Raw genomic sequence first — 23,485 nt, forward strand, 5'->3', positions numbered from 1 at the left:
CCTGAGCAGCCCCCGCCCCCCCCGCCAGGCTGCGGCCTCCTCACCGGGCTGCACCCGCAGAGCCGTTCTCTTCACTTGCATCTCTGCATCCAGGTCCACCCTCTCCTCCTGGCTGTTGCGTAAACTCCAACAGAGCCGGTGGAGCTGGGGAGGGAGGGACAGGTCCCCACTCAGGCCTTGCCACACAGGCAGGCGGGCACCGCGGCTTGAGGGACTGCAGGGACCTGGTCCTTAGGCTCCAACACAAACGGGAGGGATGGGGGCGGGGAAGCGGGCCCTTGGCCGCCATGGAGTTCGTGTGGGCTCTGCTGCTGGGCGTGTGGCCTTGGCAAAGGGTGATGCCTCCCCAGGCCCCTGTCCTTCCGCTGAGTGAGGGTGGAGGCAGCTCGCTCGGGGCCGCTTCGGGCTCTGAGGGACCAGGACCCTGTGCCCCCGGGTGAAAGCAGCCGTCCCCTCTCTCCCCGGACGGAAGGGACAGGGCCGACTGGACGGGCGCTGATTTCCCTCACCCCGCCCGGCCGCCGAGACAGCTCTCGCTCAGCCCGGAGGCTTTTCCCGGCCCTGTGACCTGGCCCCGCCGAGCCCAGCGCTCAGGCTCAGCAAGGGAGCACCCCTGTCCCTCTGGTCTGCGACTTTGTTCTTCTCCTGAAAACACGTGCGACCCCCTTGGGAAGTGCTTTCCCCGCCCCAAGGACTGGGGTCAGCAGGAGCACAACTAAGTGAGCCTTCCCGCCTCCCGATCTGGAATCGGTGTTAAGCTCTCGTCACACCAGCCTGGCGTATAGGAACCTCAGCCCGCCCTCGGCACATGACAGGGCCCTCCAGCACCTGCCTGCGCCCGCCTCTCGGGTTGAAGTGCCGGCACTAAACTTCTGCTGTGTTACTAAGAGGCCGGTTCAGCCTTGAACTGCTTCCTGGTGATGCCGTGTGTACATATTGGCCTTCCCAACAACACCCTCATGCCCTGTGGACCAGGCCCCGGTGCTCTGTCCCGCCTCCCGGGGGTGGTGAGCAGGGGCCTGGCCCAGTGCCTAGACACGGACCCATAAACACTGCTTCCTCTTCCGCTCCCCGTCCCTGCCAGCCGCTCCTCTGCTCCCAGGGCACCCGCCTGCCGCCAGGCCGGTGGGACACACTCACCGAGCACTTGGTTGCCCGAGAAGCAGGCAACACCCAAGAGGTGAGAGTAAGAGGAGTCACGCCCATCACCCCAGTTCCTCAAGGTGCCAGAGCAGGGAAGTCTCCCACTGTCACGATGCCGGGGTGACGTGTGTTGGGCCTGCACCCCGCAACCCTGGCTGCCCCCCGCACCGCCCCCCCCACACACACACTGGCTCCATCCCTCCTCCAACGGGGCTGTGTGTGCAAGAAGGGGAGGAGCAAACGGGGCTGCTCAGCAGCAGTGCGGCCAGAGGGGAGGCCGGGGAGCGGCCCTGAGCAGTCTTCCAGCTCATGGCTTTCCCTCCCCCCAGGCGAGGGTGCAGGGAAGGCATCAGGTGTTCCAGATGCTTCTCCCTCTGAGCTCCAGAGACTGGACATCTGGGCCCTTCCCGCTGCTTTCTGGCTTGGCCACGCCCCTGTCCTGCAGGGCCTGCCGGCTGTGCGGTGCCGTAGGAGGTGATGTGCCATTGACTAGGTTGGCACCTCAGACAAGGGACTGACCTGCTCTGGGCCCAGGCTTTCTCACTTCCAACTGGGTGACTGGGAAGCGTGAAACAGCCGCGCCAGGAGAGCCCGGGAGATGCCACCCCTGAGCGGGCGCAGGCAGCTGCCCAAGGACTGCCCCTCCCCCTCCTGTTGGCTTAACTTTCTCTGGGTGGTGGCAGCTGGGCCTGGCGGATTCTATTAATTCACACTGACGTTAGGGACACAACACTTCCAAGGAAAATGTGTATTTTAAAAGCCAAACTTCTCATCCTGAGTGAACCCCGCCCGGCAGAGGCTGCTGAAAAGGGGGTCAGTTTATTTTGTTTGTAAGGCAGGGCCTGTCTGTTGCCTTGCCTGTATCTGGTCCATCCCTATGCCTGGCCCCAGCCCTCCGCATCTGGCCCAGCTAGCAGAGCCCAGGTACTGCTGCGGGGACCCTGGGCCGGGCGGACCCCCAACACCCCGGGGCAGGACTTACGTGCTTGTCCGGAATCGGGTCTGTGAGCAAGGAGATGCCCAGGATGGTGAGGAGGCTGATGACGAAGAGGATGATGGCGAAATAGAGGTAGTGCACGCCGCAGATGATCGGAGGGCACTTGTTGTCTGCCGAGCAGGTCTGGCGTCCGTAGGCAAACTCAGACACCATCCGGATGAAGCCGATCAGGAGTCCGCCGATCAGCCCCCAGAAGGCCCCCTGCGGGAGGAGGAGCCCCGAGGGTCACTGAGAGGGGGTGTGGGGGGAGGCTAGGCCCCCTCAGCCTCAGCCCCCTGAGAAGTTGAGTTCTGAAGCCAACCTTGTCATCCTAGGGCTCCCCCCAGGAGCCCTGTGTGAGCACCAGGGTGGGTGCCTCTTGGCTGAACACAGGCCTGAGCGCATGTGCGCCCCCTCAGGCCAGGCAGAGCGGCAGGAGCACTGCATGTGCTGTTAAGTTGGGTCACACACAGTGACCTCCAATGTAACGTGTCCAGAGAGACCGAGTCCTCCCCGTCCTGTAAGGGCACCTCCATCTCCCTGGTTGCTCTTCCCTGTCCTTCCCTTTCCATCTGCCCTACCCCCAACCCATGAGCCAATCCTGCCGGCTCGACTTCTCAAGTGTATCTGGAGCTGGCTGGTGTGGCTCAGTGGTTGAGTGTCGACCTATGAACCAGGAGGTCAGGGTAAAATTCCGGGTCAGGGCACAGGCCCAGGTTGTGGGCTGGATCCCCATACAGGCCCAGATTGCGGGCTGGATCCCCAGTGGGGGGCGTGCAGGAGGCAGCCGATCCATGACTCTCTCTCATCATTGATGTTTCTCTCTCTCTCTCCCTCTCCCTTCCTCTCTGAAATCAATAAAGATATATTTTTAGAAAATATGACTCAAACAATAAATAAAAAATTCTGACAAATTGTGCTTTCAAAGTCGTATGAAAGCACAACTGAGCCACTCCTGGGATCTGTGCTTAAAGCGTGGCTGGGAGAGATGGCCTCACTGCAGGGAAGGGGAGTAGCCACAACTGTACATCCCACTGTGGACATGAAATCTCGGAGCCAGACACATCCCAATAGAGAGCAAGTGGAGGACGTGCTCCTACAGCCAGACGTGTGCGCGGGAGGGTTACGTTGCAAAGGAGGGAAACCAGTCAGAGCCGGCCTTTACCACGTGTGTGAGGGAGCAGGGAGCACATCTCTCCGGAGGAAACCCTCTCAGAAAGCGCGTGATGCCACGCTGTGAACCCGAGGCACCAGCGACCCTCCTCGGGCAACTCTGGCCAAGACAACAACCCCACCCACCTGCTCAGTGACTCTCTTGCAAAATATGGCGAGCAGGAAGATGGCCGCGATGGGGGGCACCAGGTAACTCTTAACTGCATGCATGTAGTCAATCAGCTTTTCACTGTTTGTCGCCTGAATTACAGGGACCCAGATGATGGTGACAACAAGTAAGATGATAACAAAAAACCTGTAAAGTAAACCAACAGACAATGGCAGTTTGGTGAGTTTTCCCCTCTTGCCAATAAAATGTCTACAAACCATAAACAATTCATTCAATGATTCCTCAGGTTAAATTCCAGTGCCCATTCATCATTGTGGGGCAGAAGAAACAGCCATCCCCCTAAACAGGAGACAGCCATACGGCTGCAGACAAAAATCCTTCACCTTCTGAATGATGACGACAAAAACAGTGTTCGTTCGCCTGTTCCTGAGTCACGGACAGGCTTTACCATATCTGGAGGGTGGGTTTGAGGCAGTCATGCTTAAAATATATAATACGTGAGAACTATTAACTTCTCAGAAAAGTACCTTTAAACTACGGAGTGCTGATCAAAATGTAAAGACAACCTCAGAAGCAGGGATTAGAGAGAGAAAGTAGATGAGCTACACGCTTCTTCATGCAAGATAAAGGAAGCATGAGACACATCAGGCCACGTTACATGCATGCAGGCTGGATGCAGTCCAAGGGCAGTCACCGTGAAACCCTCTGGAATAAAGACAGGACCACATTTTACAGGTTGTGTCCCCTCTCCGGGCCTAGTACGGTGCTGTGTGTCCTCGTGGGTAACACCGTGGCTCCCAGATGGACAAATCCTCCTACTCACTGTGGGACCTTAGGTCGGTCCATTCCCTTCTCTCAGCCTCTTCGCCCCATTCTCCCAGAGAGTAAGGACAGTAACACTGACCTTTAATGCCACGAGGACTGAACGAGATAATGAGACCCTGTATGTAAATTTCCTCACCAGGACTATTTTGGAGCGACAGCAAACTATGCTAATCTTTTTCAGTGATTACTTAATTCTTTTCCCAAATAATTTTTCTATGTGATTATAAAAGCAATACATCTTCATTGCAAAACGGCAGCAAAAATATGTAGAATCATACTGTGTACAGACAGGCTGATTCCATACATAGCCTTACGATCTAAATGTTTCACGTAACTGAAGCGTGAGAGCAAGCCTTCACCTGGCTGTGACCATGAGCTCCCGCTCCGTGGCTGTCGGCCGGATCTGGGTGTAGATGTCCACGGTGAAGAGGGTGCTGGCGCTGTTGAAGATGGAGGTCAGGGTGGACATGAGAGACGCCCACAGTGCGGACAGCATCAGGCCTCGGGCACCTGGAAGACAGGGACATTTCCTGGGCCTCGGCTCTGTCCACGCCGGGAGGTGGAGCAGGCCTCCTAAGGAACCTTTCCAGGTACCACATTTTCTCTACAAAATATGCAAGTTCTGTTTGGAGTGAGGTTTCACCGCGGAGAGATGAACACATGACATTTGTCCTTGCTTTGTGAGGAGACTTTCTCGCTTCCGGCTATGTCTTGATATAATGATGGGAGCAACTCTCTCCTGAGAGTTACTTTGTACCAGAACATTCCTTAGGCATCAGCCTGCCGATCCTCCCTCCCACCCTGTGCGACAGACACCACTGCTGCCTCCCCCTTCACAGATGAGGAGCCAGAGGCGCAGAGAAGGTCAGACTCTAGACAAGTGGTGCTGCTCCTTATGCCTCAGTGTCTTCATCTGTAAAATGGGCATAAAAGCACTTACCACAGGCTGTTGTTAAGATTAAGACAAATTAAGTAGACGGGTCAGCACAATTCCCAATACAGAGTGCTCCACCAATGTTAGCGATAACCATAGCCATCCAGCCATGCGACCCGTCAGGCTACCGCGTGGCAGGGACCCTGATCTGCTGGGAGCCTAAAGGGTACATAATGGGCTGCTCGGGCCAGGCACACGGGTGTCCTTGGACTGGGCCTGCTCCAGGCGCCCTACAGCCCCGTCTCACTCATGCCTCCACTTCCGCCAGAGGGACGGCTGCCTGGCAGATGAGCTCTCACAGCCCGAGGCACGCGCTCCCAGGCGGACACAGATCCTGATCTCTGTGGCCCGGCAGGGTCCATTTCTTTCTTCTTCTTCTTTTTAAATATTTTTAAAATACATTTTTATTGATTTCAGAGAGGAAGGAAGAGGGAGAGAGAGCTAGAAACATCAATGATGAGAATCATTATCGGCTGCCTCCTGCATTCCCCACGGGGGATCACGCCCGAAACCCGGGCCTGTGCCCTGACCCGGAATCGAACCGTGACCTCCTGGTTCATAAGTCAACGCTCCACTTGGAGCCTCACTGGCCGGGCGGCAGGGTCCATTCCTTACCTTTGGGCAGCAGCCCGATGATCAGCAAAGCGTAGGCGATGGGGCTGCAGGAACTTTTGGTGCCACAGTGCTTTTCACATTCGGAAGGTGTAACACAGGCCACTTTGTCTGCAAAGAGAGAGAAACCAACAAGTTGGCCCTGAAGCTCTAAGATCAGCTCAGGGAGAGGAATGCAATGGGAATGACAGATTCCTCATCTGACCGGTTCTGGGGCGACTGGTCACCCTTCCGGTTCATGATCCTAGACACGCTTGGGGAGCTGGGAGTAGAGACAAAAGCTAGGAGTTAGGCCTGAGGAGTCAAGTAAGCTGATGCTTCTACCAATTCACTGCCTAACCCACAGCCAGTCCCGTGACCTCAACACGCCGTTTAATGATCCAGCTACTGGTTAGCAAAGCCAGAGGATTATTCACCGAATGTGTGAGCAACTCATGACCCTGCTCCCTGGGCCCGGATAGGGTACTTGGGAGGAAATTTTGGATAAAGGGAAGTAAAGGGAGTGAATGTGATGTACCCTTCAAGAGCTTACATCCAGGATATAGAGCTGCCCTGTGAGAAACCCCACAGTGAACTAATAACACACACCGACCAGGAGGAGGCAGGCCATCGCCCAGGTTAGCGGGGACAGTGGGCGGTTCTGTCGGGGACAGCAATCTAGCTGAGGAAGTGGTCACCAAGCTCCTGGAGAAAGAACGTAAAAGCTCACGGGGGTGGCACAGTGCACGTCCCGTTCATCCACCCGCGCTCCTCTCCCCCTGCGGCGGTAACGCAACCTCAGCCGGGATGGTGTGGCTTGGGAGGCCCGGGAGCCAGGCCTGGCCATTCGGGAAATCCCTTCTCCTTGGTCACCAGGCCTGGTGCCTGTCACCTATGTGGGCTCACAAGGACGCCCCTGGGGTTTCTGCGGGAACCACTGGGAAAGGAAACACTTGCTTTGGGGGGTGAGCTGGCGGGACAGAGGCTGGTGCTGCTGTGACAGTCTTGCCACCGGACGGCCTGAAGGTGACACCAGCCCAGAAAGAGGAGCCAAAAGGCAGATCATTTTCAAACAAAAGCCCAGTCATAGAGGCTACAGAGGAAACTGGACAGAGAGGACACCCCTTGGCAGCGTGGCCCCGACCTGGCCGGGGAGAGACCCGGAATCAGGCCAGGCCAGAGCATCCCGGCTGCTGGCACAGCGTCTTCTTCCGGGAACATGGCAGGTGCCAGCCTGCACGATGAGTGGCTCCTGGCTTTCCCCACTTGGCACGTGTACGTGGGTCCGTGACTGTGGCCAGTCCCGAGGACTGGGACACGTGGTTCTGGCCCTTCCACCCAGGGCTCTCCCCAGTGCATTCCATCACCTCTACGCACCTTTTGGTCAGAGGCTGGAGGGACCTTGGCTTCCCAAGGCCACTTCCACCGGAGGAAAGAGCTATGCCCCATGCTTCCTCCCTCCCTCAGCAGCTTTCAGAGTCCCCAGCACATGCAATCTGCCCGACCTTGTCTGTCAGTGAGCGGGTGGTCGGTAGTATTGGGGGGGGGCATGACGCCAGGGCTCTTGGGTCCTGGAGAGCACATTTAATGCAGAGGCAGCTCCGAGGCCCACAGGAGCGCTGCCTGACGCGAAGACCAGGTGTGGGATGCTGACACAGAGCACGCCTCCCTTCCTGCTAGAACTAGAAGGGAATCAGGATCAGGGAGGCGTGGCTCAGTGGTTGAGCCTCGACCTATGAACCAGGAGGTCACGGTTCAATTCCAGGTCAGGGCACAGGCCCGGGTTGGGGCTCGATCCCTCGTGTGGGGCGTGCAGGAGGCAGCTGATATATGATTCTCTCTCATCATTGATGCTTCTCTCTCTCCCTCTCCCTTCCTCTCTGACATCAATAAAAACATATTAAAATAAAGAAAAAGGAAAAGAGGCATGTCTCAGGGCAGGCTGAAGATGACTTGGGATGAGAGATGCCACTGCACATGCTGAGCAACAAGCAGTGCTTGCCCCGGGGCCTGGCCATGGTCCCGCTGGCTGCCTCTAACAGAGAGCATGGTCCCTACAGGCTGAACAGTGACAGACCTGGGGCCCCGAGGGCCAGCACAGCTGGTAAAACTAGGGGATGGGCTAGATGCACAGAATTACGATAGCTCATGAAGGGAGAAGGGATGACTTAGTAGCATTTAATGCAAAGAATGTGGGCCTCAGAGTCAGACGTACTTTGGGGGTTACGTGGAGTCCCCCCTCCCCCGAGCCTTATCGGTGCAGTGAGGTACAAGCCCTCTCTGGAGCCGTGAGCGCAGGGACAGCATCGCCAGTTCCCAGCCCAGCACCCGCCTGCAGGACCGCCAGGGGCAGGGGAGGAACCCCGCCTTCCTGCTGCGGAGCACTGGTCGGTTCTGCCCTTCCTGAATGGCTCTCTCTGGAATCCTCTCCAGCCGCCTATGTCCCTGGCCTCTGCCAGACTGCTCTCAGCCGTCCCCCTAACCCAAACCACTGGCTCCAAGGCAGCGATCTGGGCGCCTGGACACCAGTTCACTGTAGGAGACCTGATAACCCGGATGGTATCTGGGTCTCTAAGACAGACAGGCGAGGATTGGGGTGAGCACAGCAGGACCAAGACGTTACCTGTGTACAGGATGCGGCTGATCATTCCGGGCATCACAAGAGTGAACATGGGCAGCAGCTTCAGGTACCCGCAAAGGACACAGCCTCCCTTCACATGGTACATGCTCTTCCCTGCCAGGCACCTCTGCACAAAGATCTGCCAAGGAGACGCAGATGGTGAGGGAGGTGGCTGTCTCTCAGGGCACATGGAGCCCAGGCCGCCGGGCGGAGGGAATGCTGGGACCCTCACCCAGCTTCTCCAGGGCACCCCGGCAGGAGGAGAGGCATGACCAGGAAGCGCTCTGCTCAGGGCACAGCTGCCGGAGGGGACAGCGATGGCGTGCGTGACCTTGGCCTCGCAGCTAGCACTGATGCAGTGCTTACAGTCCGTCCCCCGGCAAGGACCAAACTCCCTCCGAGGGGCCACAGACCGTCTCTGCTGGGTGGAAGGAGCAGAGCCTCGAGACGTCAATCCAAGCAAAGGTGGGTTCCTGGCGACACATGTGTACTCAGAACTCAGACCAACTTCACTCATCTCATTTAAATGAGCTAGTAGAGACCTTTAAAAATGCAAAAATCTCCTCCAGAAGAGGTTTTACGACCCAATTTCATGGGGCTCCTGCTTTCAGAGGCAGCGTGCACTCGGCCGAGCAGAACAGTACAGCTGGCAGGTGGAGAGGCACTTAAGAAAAAGCCAAGACACGGGCCAGCGCGTCAGAACCTTTCGGCACGACGCAGGCACTAAAACGACATCCCTGAAGACATTTAAATAATGTGGGGAAATGCCCGCAGTGTGATGGTAACTAAACAGCACAGGATGCAGCAGTAGCACATACACCTCGACTCTATACGCAGGAAGAAGTCCACAGGAGTAAACCCACGTGATCACAGTGGTTCATCCGCCCGGCCGGCGGGGCTCAGTGGTTGAGCGTCAACCTATGAACCAGGAGGTCAGGATGCGATTCCCAGTCAGGGCACATGCCCGGGTTGTGGATTTGATCCCCAGTGGGGGGCCTGCAGGAGGCAGCGATCCATGATGCTCTCTCATCATTGATGTTTCTCTCTCTCTTTCCCTCTCCCTTCCTCTCTGAAATAAAAAAAAGATTCATCCATGTTACTATGTGCAGCTACACTTCCTTTTATTTCTATATTTCCGCTTCACTTTATGAATACTTCACAATTTATTTAATGAGCCACCACTGAGAGAGAGAGAGCCATACAATTTTTAGAGTAAGTTTGAATCCTTAAAAAATCCAACTGATATGCTGATTGGCTGCATTTAATTTATTGACCCAACTGAGGAGAACTGACTCATTTTTTATGTCCAAAAAAACTATGTTTTAGAGAATGATAGGAAAGAAGAAAAAATAAGAATAGTTGATGTGCTGTAGATGGCAATGTAGGAGAAATTCCTCTAAACACCATTTCATTTAAACTAGGTAGGCAGTCAACAGGGATCGGAAGGGAAACCTGACCCACTGGGTGGAGCCTTGAATCACCAGCCCCCATGCAGTCACCTCGCCCCTACGCGTCTCATTACCTGATCGCTGCACCAGTAGTATATGGAAAGGATGGGGATGCCAAAGACCACTCCAGGCCAGGGGAGGTCTCCAGTGATGGCGTTTCGGAAGATATGGAAAGAATCCTCGCGAGGCAGGTAGCATTCTGGCGGGGCAGTCCAGTTTCCCTCCTGGATGATGCTTGGCTTGGCGTTGGGGTACTTATGCAATAGCTCCTGGTACCCTCCCACTTCCTTGAAGGCTTAAAAACAACATAAAGTGTTTCAGTGCCGTAAACTGGACAGTAACACACACCTAACCAACTGAGGTTGCAAAGTGGGGCCCAGTTTGATGAACTGCATCTACTCTAATAAAAGAGAAACATGCAAATTGGTGTCACTCAGTTACACCCACCAGCCAATCAGAGCAACTATGCAAATTAACCCAACAAAGATGGCGGTTAATTTGCATACACAGGCATGGAGCGAAGACTGAAGACTAAAGAGGCTTGGCTTCTCTGCTGCGGCCGGACCAAAGGCCTGGGTCCCGGGTGCCGGAGGAAAACCAGTGCCGGCAGCCAGGGAAGGAAGGCCTATTGCGCAAATCTTCGTGCAATGGGCTTCTAGTCTAATATATAAAGTGCAAGTGAGTGACAAATAGTCAAGACCCCACGTGCCTAAGACAAGACACATGTTTTCCTCAAAGAGAAGGAAGAGTCCAGGGGACACTGTGGCTGTGTGCCCAGCACCCCCGCTCCTGCTTCTGGTGGCAGAACCCCTCTTCCCAGCTCATTCCGTCCTGTGTGGCCTAGGTGGTCCTCGTCACACTGCCACCATCCCAATTGGGTACTTGACCCCGCCGGCCAGTGTTCCCTCGCCCCTGGGAGTGGATTGGAGACCCACGCTCAGCTAGTCAGGACTTATTCGTCGGCTTAAGAGATCAACAAAGCCTGCTTTCTCTCTTTGGGGTTCTCGGCTAGTGTGGCAGTCTGGAGCTGTCTGCCTCCCTGGTTCAGGCAGAACCCTGGATCTAGCCGTGCCTGAAGGTGCTATGACCCCGGAATGGAAGGGAACTACGCTAGTATGACAAAGAATGTCTACAAAAAAATGACAGCAAACATTTCATTTAATTGTGAGACATTCAAAACTTTTCCTTTAATATTGAGAATGAGACAAGAATGTCTGCTGTCTCTACTTCTATTCGACACTGTACTAAAGGCCATGGCCAGGGTAATCGGCAAGAAAAAGAAACAAAAGGTATCAAGTTTGAAAAGGAAGTAAAGAAAAAGGAAACTTCTTGACTCGGTGCTGGTACCAGTGTGTTCACTTTGTACAGTTCAGCTAGCTGCACACCTGGCTCCGTTCTCGCACGGAAGCGGAAGTCCTCCCGCCCCCACATTTCAGCATGACCTTACGGGCTGCTCTTGGGTTCCGAGGGCCTCAGTCCCTCATCTGGAGATGACGATGCTGAAAAGGCCCAGGGCAGCAATCAGCTTCGGAGATCCCACCCCGGGTGCTCAATGTTCTCAAGACTTACTTACCGAAGCCCATCACCAAGAAGGACCCCAGGACAATGACGCTGGCATGCAGGGTGTCAGTATAAACCACAGTGAGGAAACCACCTGAGGGGCGAGAGAGAGAGAGAGAGAGAGAGAGAGGAGAGAGAGAGAGAGAGAGGACAAACGCCGCGTGTGGCTCTCCTGCGGAAAGGCGCGCTGGCGTCCTGTTCCACCTGCTTGTTTCCCCAGATCTCCACACTCACCCCTTTGTCCCTTCAATTCAGTGGGTCTGACGACTACTTATGCTGGTCTTGGTGCACCGTTTTCTCTCTTTAACCTCCTTTATGACCTCCTGCTGGATTCTTATCTTGCCCTTCTATGTCTCAATTTCCCTTTCTCCCCATGTTTTGGATGAACCAAAACCTGGTGGTTTCCTAGGGGAAAACCTGTCCGTTTCTTTAACATCTCAGTTTGGAAGCAACAGTCAGCATGCCCTGGCCTCTCCCTGCCGGATGCCAGCAGCACTCCCCGCGGTGACACCCAAACATGTCCGCAGACAGCCGCTGGGAAGGCAAGCCCCACCGCACGGCTCACGGAGGACGCTGACTCAGTGCGTTCCATTCCCAGCCCCGATTCTCTCCACTCGACTGGTGATCTGCCAGGGACACTTCCCAGCGTCCAAGACTGCACCGTGGCTGGGAAACACGTCCTCACTCACAGCCCAGGCGAGACCGCGAGGACAGAACTGCCTCCATAGAAGTTCCTGACGGCCTGACCAGGTACCAGGTGAGCAGGATGCCCGAGGTTGCTGCCTCCCCCTCCTTCCCGTCCTGGGGTCCCATTCTTGCACCTGGCTGCCTGCGGTGCCAGACCACCCCCACCCAAAACGCCTCTCTCGGGGTAGGGCTCTAGTTTGGCACTCCTGCCTCCATTATTTCCTGTTCTCCGCAGCCTCCGGGCCTCAGCAAGTGCTCTCCGGACGTAGGAAAATGCAAAAGCTGAAGACCCCGGCCCCGGTGTCCGCCAGGACTCCACTAAGAGGTAGAGCTTTGGCGTTAACGTAAGTACCTGTGTGCTCAGCGTCACCTCACCTGTGATCATATAAACGCCAGTGATGGTCATCAAGACCATGGTGGCCTGGTAAACATCCAGCCCCAGCACCAGCCCCATGAACATGGCCCCAGTGCAGATCTCCACCTGAAACGACACAAGGCCACAGCTGCACTTCCCTCTCGGCTAGGCGCAGTCCCTGAGACACTGCCCTTCGGAGCCATCGCAGTTAGCACATGGCCCACGTCACTGGGGGACACTGGGTGAGGGTCCCCAAGTTCTGCTGGCAGCAAGGCTTGTGCCCCATGCGTCCAGCCAAGGCCAGCACCTGAGGGCTTGGCTAACCCGATTATCCACTTAACACACTGAGCCTTCTCCCCCCGGAGCGTCAGCGGGGTTGTGCGCAGCGTGAGCGGTCCCGGAGTTCTCCACTTGGGAAGGCAGAGGCACCAGCTTGTCAGGAGTTGGCAAACTCTCTCTGCGCAGGACCAGAGAGACGGTGAACACTGCAGGCTCTGCAGGCCACACACCGTCCATGTTCCTTTATAGCCCTGGCTCTGTGAAAGCTTTCTTAGCTCAAGGACTGTAGACAGCTGACCACCATGAGGACTGGCCTGTGGGCGGGTTCTGAAGACACGGGGTTACCAAAAGTCAGTCGCTGTCACCCAGCCAGTGTGGCTCAGTGGTTGAGCGTCGACCTATGAACCAGGAAGTCACAGTTCAATTCCCAGGCAGGGCACACGCCCAGGTTGGGGGCACGATCCTCAGTATGGGGCGTGCAGGGGGCAGCTGATCAATGATTCTTTCTCATCATTGATGTTTCTCTCTCCCTCTCCCTTCCTCTCTGAAACCAATAAAAAAAGATTTTAAAAAGTCAGTCACTGTCTTCAAGTAGCTTCCACTTAATGGAGACAGACCACTAACTAGGAAATTTCCTTGTAATGTGATAAGTGGCACTCATTCGATTGTTCAAAAAACATCCATGAGTGGCTTATGCGCTGACCATGCTCTCCGCACAGGGGGCAATGCAGTGACCAGCCAGGCACGGCCCGGGGCCTCAGGAAGTTTGCACTGACGTGGAGCAGACAGACCAAGAGCAAGGAAACAGATTCCTCTCACATGGCGACAAGTATTACAAAGAAAAATAAAAACTGAGAAATGGAGTGAGCATGACCAATGTACCCATGGGAGGCCTTCCCAAGGAGCTCGGTGAAAAATATGGGGAAGACATTGTGGACACAGTAAGAGCAGGTGACAGGGCTTCAAGGGGAAAAGGCTTTCTGGATGTGAGCAACAATAAGGCAGGCAGGGTGGCTACAGCCCGGTGACCACAGCGGGGGGACAAGGCCAGAGAGACAGGCGCTGGGACAACCCAGCCCTCATCCGTCACCAGGGGTTCGGCTTTCTGGTAAGGGTGTGGCAACCCCTGGGTGGCTGTAACAGGGGAGTGACATCACCTAATGACACGACCCAGGAAGCCCCAGGTTCTCTGGGAGTACAGAGGAGGGCCCTGTAACCTAGGCTCAGGAGGCAAAGAAGACGCCTCCGCCGTTTATCTTCTGTGAACTGTTATTATGCTACTAGAGGCCCGGTGCACAAATTCCTGCACGAGTAGGGTCCCTAGGCCTGGCTGGCGATCAGGGCCAATGAGGTTCCCTGCCTCCCTGCCTCCTCCGTCCCTCACTCCCTCAGTGCCCCGCCACAGCTGCTGGTCGCCTGCCATGCTCCGCGCCGCCCCCTGGTGGTTAGCGCACATCATAGCAAGCGATCGAACTCCCAGTCTCCCTTGTCCAACTCCCGAAGGGACACTTTGCGTGTTAGCCTTTTATATGTATAGATTCTTCCTCTGCTCTAGCTTTAACAGCAGAGGCCAGGAAGTAACTGATGGGGCCCCAGAGCAAACTGCTGGGACAAATCTAGCACAGTCCTGGGTACTGATATTTACTTTCTTTCTTGAGCTGGCTTTTCCACAACTTACTGAGATCTTTTGGAAGAGATAGAGGAATAAGTACAGAATAGCGAGGAGGAACTGGATCCGGGAGCCACCAAATCTCTTCCTCAAATATTCTGGCATCGTCACCACCTGTACGAGCAACAAGAGAAGTCACTGTCAGACACACTGCAGGCTCACAAGGTGCAGCCAGGGTGGGAGTGGCCCAGGAAGACAAGATGCAGGTCCCGACTCTGGCTTTGTACTAACAGCAGCTGTGAGGGTGAGAGGAATAAACAGGACAGGCACTACGGCTGCTGCCTTCACGAAGCTTGGACTCCAGGCCGGCTGGCGTGGCTCAGTGACTGAGCATTAACTTGGGAACCAGGAGGTCGCAGTTTGATTCCCGGTCAGGGCACAAGCCCGGGTTGCAGGCTCGATCCCCAGTGTGGGGTGTGCAGGAGGCAGCCGATTGATGATTTTCTCTCATCATGGATGTTTCTCTCTCTCTCCCTTCCTTTCTGAAATCAATCAATAAAATATATAGAAGCTTGGAATCTGCTTCGAGTGCAATCCTCGGAGAGCAGAAGGAAATCCAGTTCATTCAAAATGTTTAATGATGACAAATCACTTTTGTGAACTAACCATAGAGCAAAATTAACTGCTTCCTCACATCCTACAAATCTAACAGGTGCGCCAGGGAGAAGAGCTTGACTCTGTGTCAGCGATGCTCACGTGTGCTGGTGCCCCCAGCGATCCCGTTCACTTCTACTCCAGGCGCTCAGGCTGCGTGCACCGTGGGCAGGGAGTGAGGCCTCTTTGGTCATTAGATTGCAGCGCCTGGCTCACGGCAGGTGAGTAAGTAATTGTCACATGAGTACTGTCCCTCCTTCTGTCCCGAATGTCCTCACGTGCTCTGTCCGCCGACCTCACCCATGTCTAACTCCAATCCCACCTGCTGTATGAAGACTCGCCCGGGGGCTTCCCACGGCTGTATCTCCTGAACACCAAGTCTCTTACTTTGGCCGCTCACTTGCTTTTTCATCGTAACCTGCCATCCAGAGCTCATTTCGCAGCCAGGTTCTGAGATGTACTGTCTGCATCCGTCACGACAGACGCCTCAGTGCGCGTCTCACGGTCCTGGAGGCTGGGCGTTGCAGGTGCCGGCAGGGTTGGCTCCCTCTGAGGGAAGGACCGGTTCTGGCCTCTCTCCTTGGCTTGTTGAGGGGTCTTCTCTCTGTACATGTCTGTGTCCAAATTTCCTCTTCTTGTATGTTCATGCCAGACTAGGGCCCACCCTAATGACCTGGTTTTAACTTGATTACTTCTTAAAAGACCTCATCTCAAAAATAACAATCACAATCTGAGATAATTTTCCTGGGATTATGGCTTCACAATTGCAAGTGTTAGCACATCAAATGAGCCTGTTACGTTTTTAATGCCCTCTCCACAAATATGTATACATACATGCCCTGGCCAGGGACTGAACCCGGGACCTAGTGCCCTGACCAGGAATCGAACCAGCAACCTCCCGGTGTACAGTACGCTGCTCCAACGCCCTGAGCCACACTGGCCAGGGGCTCCACAAATATTTTGAAGTTTAACAGTTTTATGAGATATAATTTACACTCAGTAAAATTCTCCCAATTTTATATAAAGTTCTATGAGTTTGGGAAAATGTATACAATTGTGTAATCACCACCACACTCAAGGTACAAAGCATTTCCAAACCCCCACAAAGCCCCTAGGGCTTGCAGTCAAGGCCTCCACCCACCCCTGTAAGAAAAATATTGTAGAAAATAGAGTAACTGATAATTGACACTCACCCCAGCCTTAATGTAAATAGGAGAAAATATCCAGCCAAGAGCAAAGAGCAGAAACGGAGACTGAAACCAAAAAGAAAAACATCAGGGTCCCACACAGGCCAAGCTCTAAACAAAGATGCAAGCTCACTCCCTATCTAAGGGGTTCCTACCGGGGACCTGAAGAATAACAGCCCATGCGTAAACCTCCCATCCAATGAACTTAACTGATAGGCACTGGATGTTTGCCTATAAAGGGTGCATTCTTAATTAGGGGGGGCTCCTGAGCCAATTTTCAAGGTATTTATTAGTATTCATTGTTCGCCTACTTCCAGATAGAAATGAAGGTGACTTATAATGAAATATATAAAGAAGAAAGAAAAATCAGAAACCATTCAGAGAAATAGAAAACTACCAAAACTGTACACAAGGCATTGAAATTGAGTACAAAACTGGGTCTTTACAAAGAAGGGGTAGGGTAAATGGAATATATGAAGGAGATGCTAGTAATTTGGAGAGGAAATGCTTGTAAAGTTCAGGGTTTCTTACTAGGATTGGAATTCACTCTGCTAGAAGTATTCTTTTTAAAAATCTTTTTTAAATATACATTTTTTATTGATTTCAGAAAGAAAGGGAGAGGGAGAGATAGAAACATCAATGATGAGAGAGAATCATTGATTGGCTGCCTCCTGCATGCCCCCTACTGGGGATTGAGCCTGCAACCCAGGCATGTGCCCTTGACTGGAATGGAAGCCGGGACTTTCAGTGGGCAGGCAGACACTCTATCCAGTGAGCCAAACCAGCGAGGGCTAGAAGTATTCTTTACTTTTGCTGTCCATGAGAAGAAAGATGTGACTCATACAGATATGTACATACATATTTATATACAGACATTTAAATGTTAGTATGATCTTTTCTCTACAGGACTAGTTCCCTAAGACAGTTGTTTACTGTATTCCTACAGTCCCTGGAATATAAATATTCTCTGTCTCTTCAGTAATTTACCAAGAAGAGAAGACACTAGCACGGTTTTTTGGAGATACTAAACACTTGGTCCCTTCCTCCCAGGCCTTCTCAAGAAGCAGTCAATGTTTACTCAAAGTTGGAAGCAGGTTTTGATGTGTATGAGCTTTATGGACAAAGATAAAGATGGAGGCTGGTCACTCACACCCATTACTCACATTCCACTCGAAGGCCCCCACGGCGATCCCCGAGGCCGCTCCCGTGCCAGCCAGGCCCATGAAGTGGGCGGGGCCAATGTTTGAGGCAAAAAGAGAAGCACCAATCTGGTAATCAGACGACAATTCCACATCAAAACTTTTAGTCCATGTCCAAGAATTCATTTCTCAAATGTAAACTCAAACTGAATTTTACAATTTTTTTTCAAAAGGGGATATTTCCTGTGCACAATTCCCATTGGTGTTTCTTCTATACAAATCCTAGCCGTAAGTTAGAAGCCAAGTGAAGAGGGAGACAGTGAAAAAGGTAGAACAGCCATTCTTATGCTGCCACCCCCCGATGCTCCACAGACGTACCTGCAATTCACTAATGCAGAAATATTAGCAGGAGTGTAATCCATCATTGTTCAGAAATAATTTTAAAATATTAACAATCTGATGACATGGAACTAGTTAAAATACATGAAAACAGTGAAATACAATGCAGCATAAATGAAGGAGCTGTAGTAAGTCATAAAAATAAGTTAAACAATATTATAATATAATCTCATTAAAATATTACGTGTGTACATTACACTTGTGCACGTATTTGTTTATATACACATGGGAGAGATTCTGGTAAAAAATATATAAAACGAAGTACTTCTGGAGACTGGAATTATGGGTGTAGAGACGGATAGAGGAGAAAATTTCAAGGTCTACACTTGGACTGTAACTTTTTTTTTAACCAACAGCTGTTACTTTCAAAATAAAAAAATCCCAGTGGCATTTAAAACGAACAAAATCCCTTCTAAACCAAAAATAGCTTTTTAACAGAGTGGAGATAGCCACTCTGTTAAAACAAAAATCCAACTATTATGCTATTGATATGAGACATATTTAAAACCAAATTATCAAGGGAGGCTTAAAATAACAAAGCCTTTTAGTAAAAACAAACAAGCAAACAAACAAATAAAAACAGCACTGTTTTTAACAATCTTAAAGTAAGATAAAATAGCATATAATACCAAAAGCATTGAACAGAACAAAGAAGTTTGTTGTTGTAATTATGAAAAATAAAATGCACTAAGACAGTGGTTCCCAAACTTATTTGGCCTACCGCCCCCTTTCCAGAAAAAATATTACTCAGCCCCTGGAAATTAATTTTTTTAAAATTTTAATAGCAGTTACTCATCGCCCCCAAATGCACCTGTGGCCATCACCGCCCCCCTGGATCGCTGCAGCGCCCACTTTGGGAATCACTGCACTAAGACATAGTTGAGAACGTGCAGGCATCAACATCTTAGCAATAACAAATCTAAGGCCAAATAATCTTAAAAGAGACACATAAGTACTCAAGTGATAGGCATTTTTACTATTAGGAATATTCATTACGGTTGTCACAATACTACAGAATTACATACTGCCTAAATTGCCCAATAATATGGTAAATAAAAGGAAGACTGTTCATATAATACTATGCAATTCCATATAAATACAGGGTGAGGCAAAAGTAGTTTTACAGGTGTATATATGAAAAATAATACAATAATCTCTATATACAAAAGCCTAAGCGACCGTCCGACTGGTAGCTATGATGCGCACTGACCACCAGGGGGCAGACGCTCAGCACAGGAGCTGCCGAGATGCAGTGACTTGGCAGCTGCGTTTCTTGGATGATGTACTTGAAATCAGAGAGGAGGGAGCCTGATTCTGGGGTGCATCACCCAAGAACTGCCCTCTCACAATCCAGGACCCCTTGGGGGATGTTGGAAAGCTGGTTTCAGCCCGATCCCCGCAGGCCAGGCCGAGGGACCCCACTGGTGCACGAATCCATGCACCGGACCTCTCGTTAATGCTATATAATAAAGAGCTAATATGCTAATTAGACCGAACAGCAGAACGACTGTCCGGATGACTGTCCAGACGACCTTCCGGATGAAGCCAGGGCTGTGAGGGCCAAGCCCTTGCACCATTTCGTGCATCAGGCCTCTAGTAAATAATAATACAATAATAAACTGTATTTCATGTACTCACAACCGTAAACCTATTTTTGTCCCACCCTGTGTAAAATATCTATATCTACTTACCTATGTATATATATAGACCTAGGAAGATATTAATACATTAAAAATGAAAGGTAGGTTAAAAAGTCACCATTCATTGCCCTGGCCAGTGGTTAGGGCATCAGCCCCTGGACCGAAGGGCCTCAGGTTCAATTCCCACCCCCCGTCGAAGCGCATGGGAGGCAACCAGTCAATATGTCTCTCTCTCCCCTCTCCTCGGGTGAGGATTAAAAAGAAAAGGTCACCATTCATTATTTCAATAATTATAAATGTCCATTGCCATCTGTGCGCCAGGCACTGTTCTAGGGATATATTGGTGTGTAAAACAGAAAGAAGCCTTTGCCCTCATGAAGACAACATTCTTTTGGGAAGAAGAGAATAAACAAAATAAATTAGGGGTTATTTTCTAGCATAAGAAGCAGCAATTGGGTGGCTGGGATAGAGTGAGAGGAGATCTGAGGAAAACCAGAAGAGGTGAGGAAGCAGCCAGGAGAGAGCTGGGGAGAAGCCTCTGGTGGGAGAAGCAGCAGGGGCAAAGGCAGGATAAACCCAGTGTTCAAGGACACCGGCTGGAACTGGAACGGGGGTCCTGAGAGGCGAGGTGAGGAGGGTAGACAACCTGTGGCCTAACACAGGAGTAGCAGCTGGGCTTTCATTCTGGGTGTCAGGGGGCCCCCAGAGGGTTTTAAACATAAAAGTGAGATGGTCTGACTCAAGTCGTAACTGGCTCCCCGCTCTGCTGTGAGCACCGTAATGCACTGGATGGGAGTCTAATTCCCATTCTAGACTGCGCGCTGCTAGAGGGCAGGACTATCTCCTTGTACATATGAGTTTTATCGGGAATGAGAGCTTCCTAACCTGGCAGAGGGAACAGACATGCAAGTAAGTGCAGAGTCCCAAGTGTGTGCCAGTAACTTCGTAAGTGGTTATTAAACGAAAACTGAGTTAACTGGGAACATTTAGGTAACAAACTACTTAGGAGTTACAGGAACCACCAATGAAATGGCTTTCCTCGTTTAAAAATTTCAAAATATTCTGAGTGTAAGACACCTAAATTAAAATAATAAGCAAGTTGCCCAGCTGGCATGGCTCAGTGATTGAGCATCAACCTAGGAACCAGGAGGTCATGGTTTGATTCCGGTCAGGGCACATGCCCAGATTGTGGGCTCGATCCCCAGTGTGGGGCGTGCAGGAGGCAGCCGATCCATGATTCTCTCTCAGCGCTGATGTTTCTCTCTCTCTCTCCCTCTCCCTTCCTCTCTGAAATCAATAAAATACATTAAAAAGTAAGATAATAAGCAAGTTAGCATGTAGCCCCCAGTGGATGCCACACTCACCAGCCACCACGCCAGGCTGCGGCCAGCCAGGAAGAAGTCTTCTATGTTTCCGCGACTGCTTGTCAGTATCGCCTTAAACAACAGAGAGCAATGGACACAAGAAACCAACTGCTTCAGAGACACGGGCCTCTTAGCGGGTAAATCTCTTTAGTGAGACACCAAATCCACTCTCCCCTTCTTTCTTGTTAGGAATAGAAGGCCATACCCCCCGAGTTACGGGAGGGCTCATGGCGGCCTCACTGGAGACTATAGTCTCTTCCAGCTCTGACATTGCATGGGGATGTCCATATCTCTATATTCTTGTAAAAATAATATTGCTTCCCCCCCCCCCAAATAGTTGACTAGTGGCACGGTTCCCAGCAGTCTCGGAGATAATATTTGTACAAACTTGGAGTGGGAAAAACTTCCCTAAGCCAACCAGGACTTCTAGAAGATGTAAAGGAAAAGAGAGATAGTTGAGTTCTTCTAAGTGAAGTAACATTCAAATGACAAAAAGACACCATGAATGGAGCCCGGACCAGTGGCTCTCAGCCAGGGTGACTTCTGTCCCATCCCTCGAGGGGACACGTGGCAATGTCTGCAGACCTTGGTTGTGAATGGGTAGGGTCAGGGGCACTTCGAGGCATCGTGTAACATACCGGACAGACCCCCACAACCAAGAGGGATAGTGCTGAGGTTGAGAAACTGGTTTCGACAAATAACAACTTGAAAAAAACCACCTTAGCTCATGGTTTATACAACATAACAGTCACGCAAATGTGTGGACTGTCCAGCTTTTCTCTACGATTGCCGATTAGATTATTGCTGGGTAGATTTTTTTTCTTAATCGTTTTTTAAAAATATCTTTTATTGATTTTTTTACAGTGAGGAAGGGAGAGGGATAGAGAGTTAGAAACATCGATGAGAGAGAAACATCGACCAGCTGCCTCCTGCACACTCCCCACTGGGGATGTGCCCGCAACCAAGGTACAAGTTTATAAAAACAGTTAAACAACCAAGTTCAAAAATGGGCAAAATAAAGTGGCTCTTCCCAGAAGAGGAAAATCAATGAAAGACGCTCAACCTCACGAGGAGTCTTGGACACACCAGTCAGAGCTGCGGGGGGACACCACTCATCCCCATCAGACGGCAGAAAAGAAAAGAAATGGTGAGGCAGGACTGAGCAAGGCTGGCGAGGGCCGGGAAGCGGCATGCCCACAGGCTGCTGGAGAGATGGACATCTTAACAAGTTTTGTGGATCGCCACTTAATAATACAGACTAAAATTTCAAGTAAACACACTCTCTGACCCAGCGCTTCCAACTTGCGAATCCATGCTGCGCAGATTAAAAGCACTGACACATTAAAAAAGAAAAAGATTAAGAAAAAAAATCTACCCAGCAATAATCTAAGCGTCAATCGTAGAGAAAAGCTGGACAGTCCACACATTTGCGTGACTGTTATGTTGTATAAACCATGAGCTAGAGCTCTACTGTTGACCTGTAGGACTCTCTCCACCGCACAGCAAGTGACAAAAAGCAGCTGCAGGATAATGTGTAGAATCTGATCACATTTTTGGTAAAGACACAAAAACTCTATGTCTGTGCTCTCTTGTTTGCATGAGCACCGAGAAAGGGGAGGGAGGGCACAGGGCCATGGTTTCCCCAGAGAGACGGGAGTGGGTGGAGAATAGTAACTCATTCTGTGGATATGCACACATCTTCTCCCTTCCTACAATAAGTGTGCTGTGCTCTCCTAGGTAATAACAACATACGCCTTACAAAAAGAGCCAAAGGGAAGCTGATAAGGAAGGGAAAGATCAAGGCGGCTGGATGACCGTGCACATCTGACGGCTCCGATACCAGCAGAAGGAACAGCAGGCTTCCTTTCGAAGTGACCAGACGGCCGACTAGTCCTCTGACCGTGGCCAGGAAGCACGCTGGGTGGGGGCTTCTTAATTCAGTAAGAGAATCTGGGGGAAAAATCCCCGAACAAGGACTCCTCAGAGCCCCCTGCCTAGGCCACCGAGAAGGGTGTTTCTCACCACGGAAGCCAATTTTTTTAAAAAAACAACTGTTCGTTTAAATGATCTGCAAAACACCTCAGGTGTCTTTTTTACATTTGGAATAAAGGGCCTGCATTTGCTCTGCTGGTACACAATTCTCTTAATTGGATGGAAACCATGTCTCCATCACGCTGTCTGTCCACTAGCAGCATAATGGCTCATTGTAAGCCTCAAAAGAATGGCCAATGATCAGACTTTGTTTTTCGAATTTATTTATTTATTTTTATTGATTTCAGAGGAAGGGAGAGGGAGAGAGAGAGAGAGAGAAACATCCATGTTGAGAGAGAATCATGGATCGGCTGCCTCCTGCACACCCCACACTGGGGATCCAGCCCGCAACCCGGGCCTGTGCCCTGACGGGGAATTGAACTGTGACCTCCTGGTTCCTAGGTCGATGCTCAACCACTGAGCTACACGGCCGGCAAGGACCCTTTTTTGAGTGCTTACATGCTAAACTTCAGTGAGTGAATGGCACTGAGAGAGACATGGTCTCTACCTATTAAGAGAACCTTGTACCAGCAGAGAATACATTAGCTCTTTATACAAATGTGAAGAGAACACCTAAGATCCCCAATTTATATACGTGTGTGACCTTTGGGTTACACACCTGAGCCGGATCAGGCAGCTCTAGGTTCCAATCTGAACGCCATCATTTCCTGGGTGTTTTACTTAACCTCTTTGAACCTGTTTCCTCAGGCGCAGGTGTGGCGGGTGGGGGAGAGGGTGCTCCAGGCGCAGGTGTAGGGGGGT

At 51.6% G+C, this 23,485-nt stretch overlaps 1 protein-coding gene across 1 annotated transcript in view; it reads right to left on the minus strand.

Moving 5' to 3' along the window:
- Positions 1-23,485, minus strand: part of LOC102250927 (sodium/glucose cotransporter 1) — a 27,120-nt gene that overhangs the window by 2,906 nt on the left and 729 nt on the right. The window contains exons 2-14 of the mRNA XM_005886328.2: positions 20,693-20,764; positions 17,314-17,418; positions 16,157-16,216; positions 14,379-14,483; positions 12,442-12,547; positions 11,393-11,473; positions 9,894-10,114; positions 8,375-8,510; positions 5,776-5,883; positions 4,586-4,736; positions 3,419-3,587; positions 2,126-2,341; positions 45-144 (exon numbers count right to left, since the gene is read on the minus strand). Coding sequence (XP_005886390.1) covers positions 45-144; positions 2,126-2,341; positions 3,419-3,587; positions 4,586-4,736; positions 5,776-5,883; positions 8,375-8,510; positions 9,894-10,114; positions 11,393-11,473; positions 12,442-12,547; positions 14,379-14,483; positions 16,157-16,216; positions 17,314-17,418; positions 20,693-20,764 — 1,630 coding nt within the window. The remainder of the gene's footprint in view (positions 1-44; positions 145-2,125; positions 2,342-3,418; positions 3,588-4,585; positions 4,737-5,775; positions 5,884-8,374; positions 8,511-9,893; positions 10,115-11,392; positions 11,474-12,441; positions 12,548-14,378; positions 14,484-16,156; positions 16,217-17,313; positions 17,419-20,692; positions 20,765-23,485) is intronic.

Source organism: Myotis brandtii, unplaced genomic scaffold (genome assembly GCF_000412655.1).
Source record: "Myotis brandtii unplaced genomic scaffold, ASM41265v1 scaffold97, whole genome shotgun sequence".
Classification (NCBI taxonomy): Eukaryota; Metazoa; Chordata; class Mammalia; order Chiroptera; family Vespertilionidae; genus Myotis; species Myotis brandtii.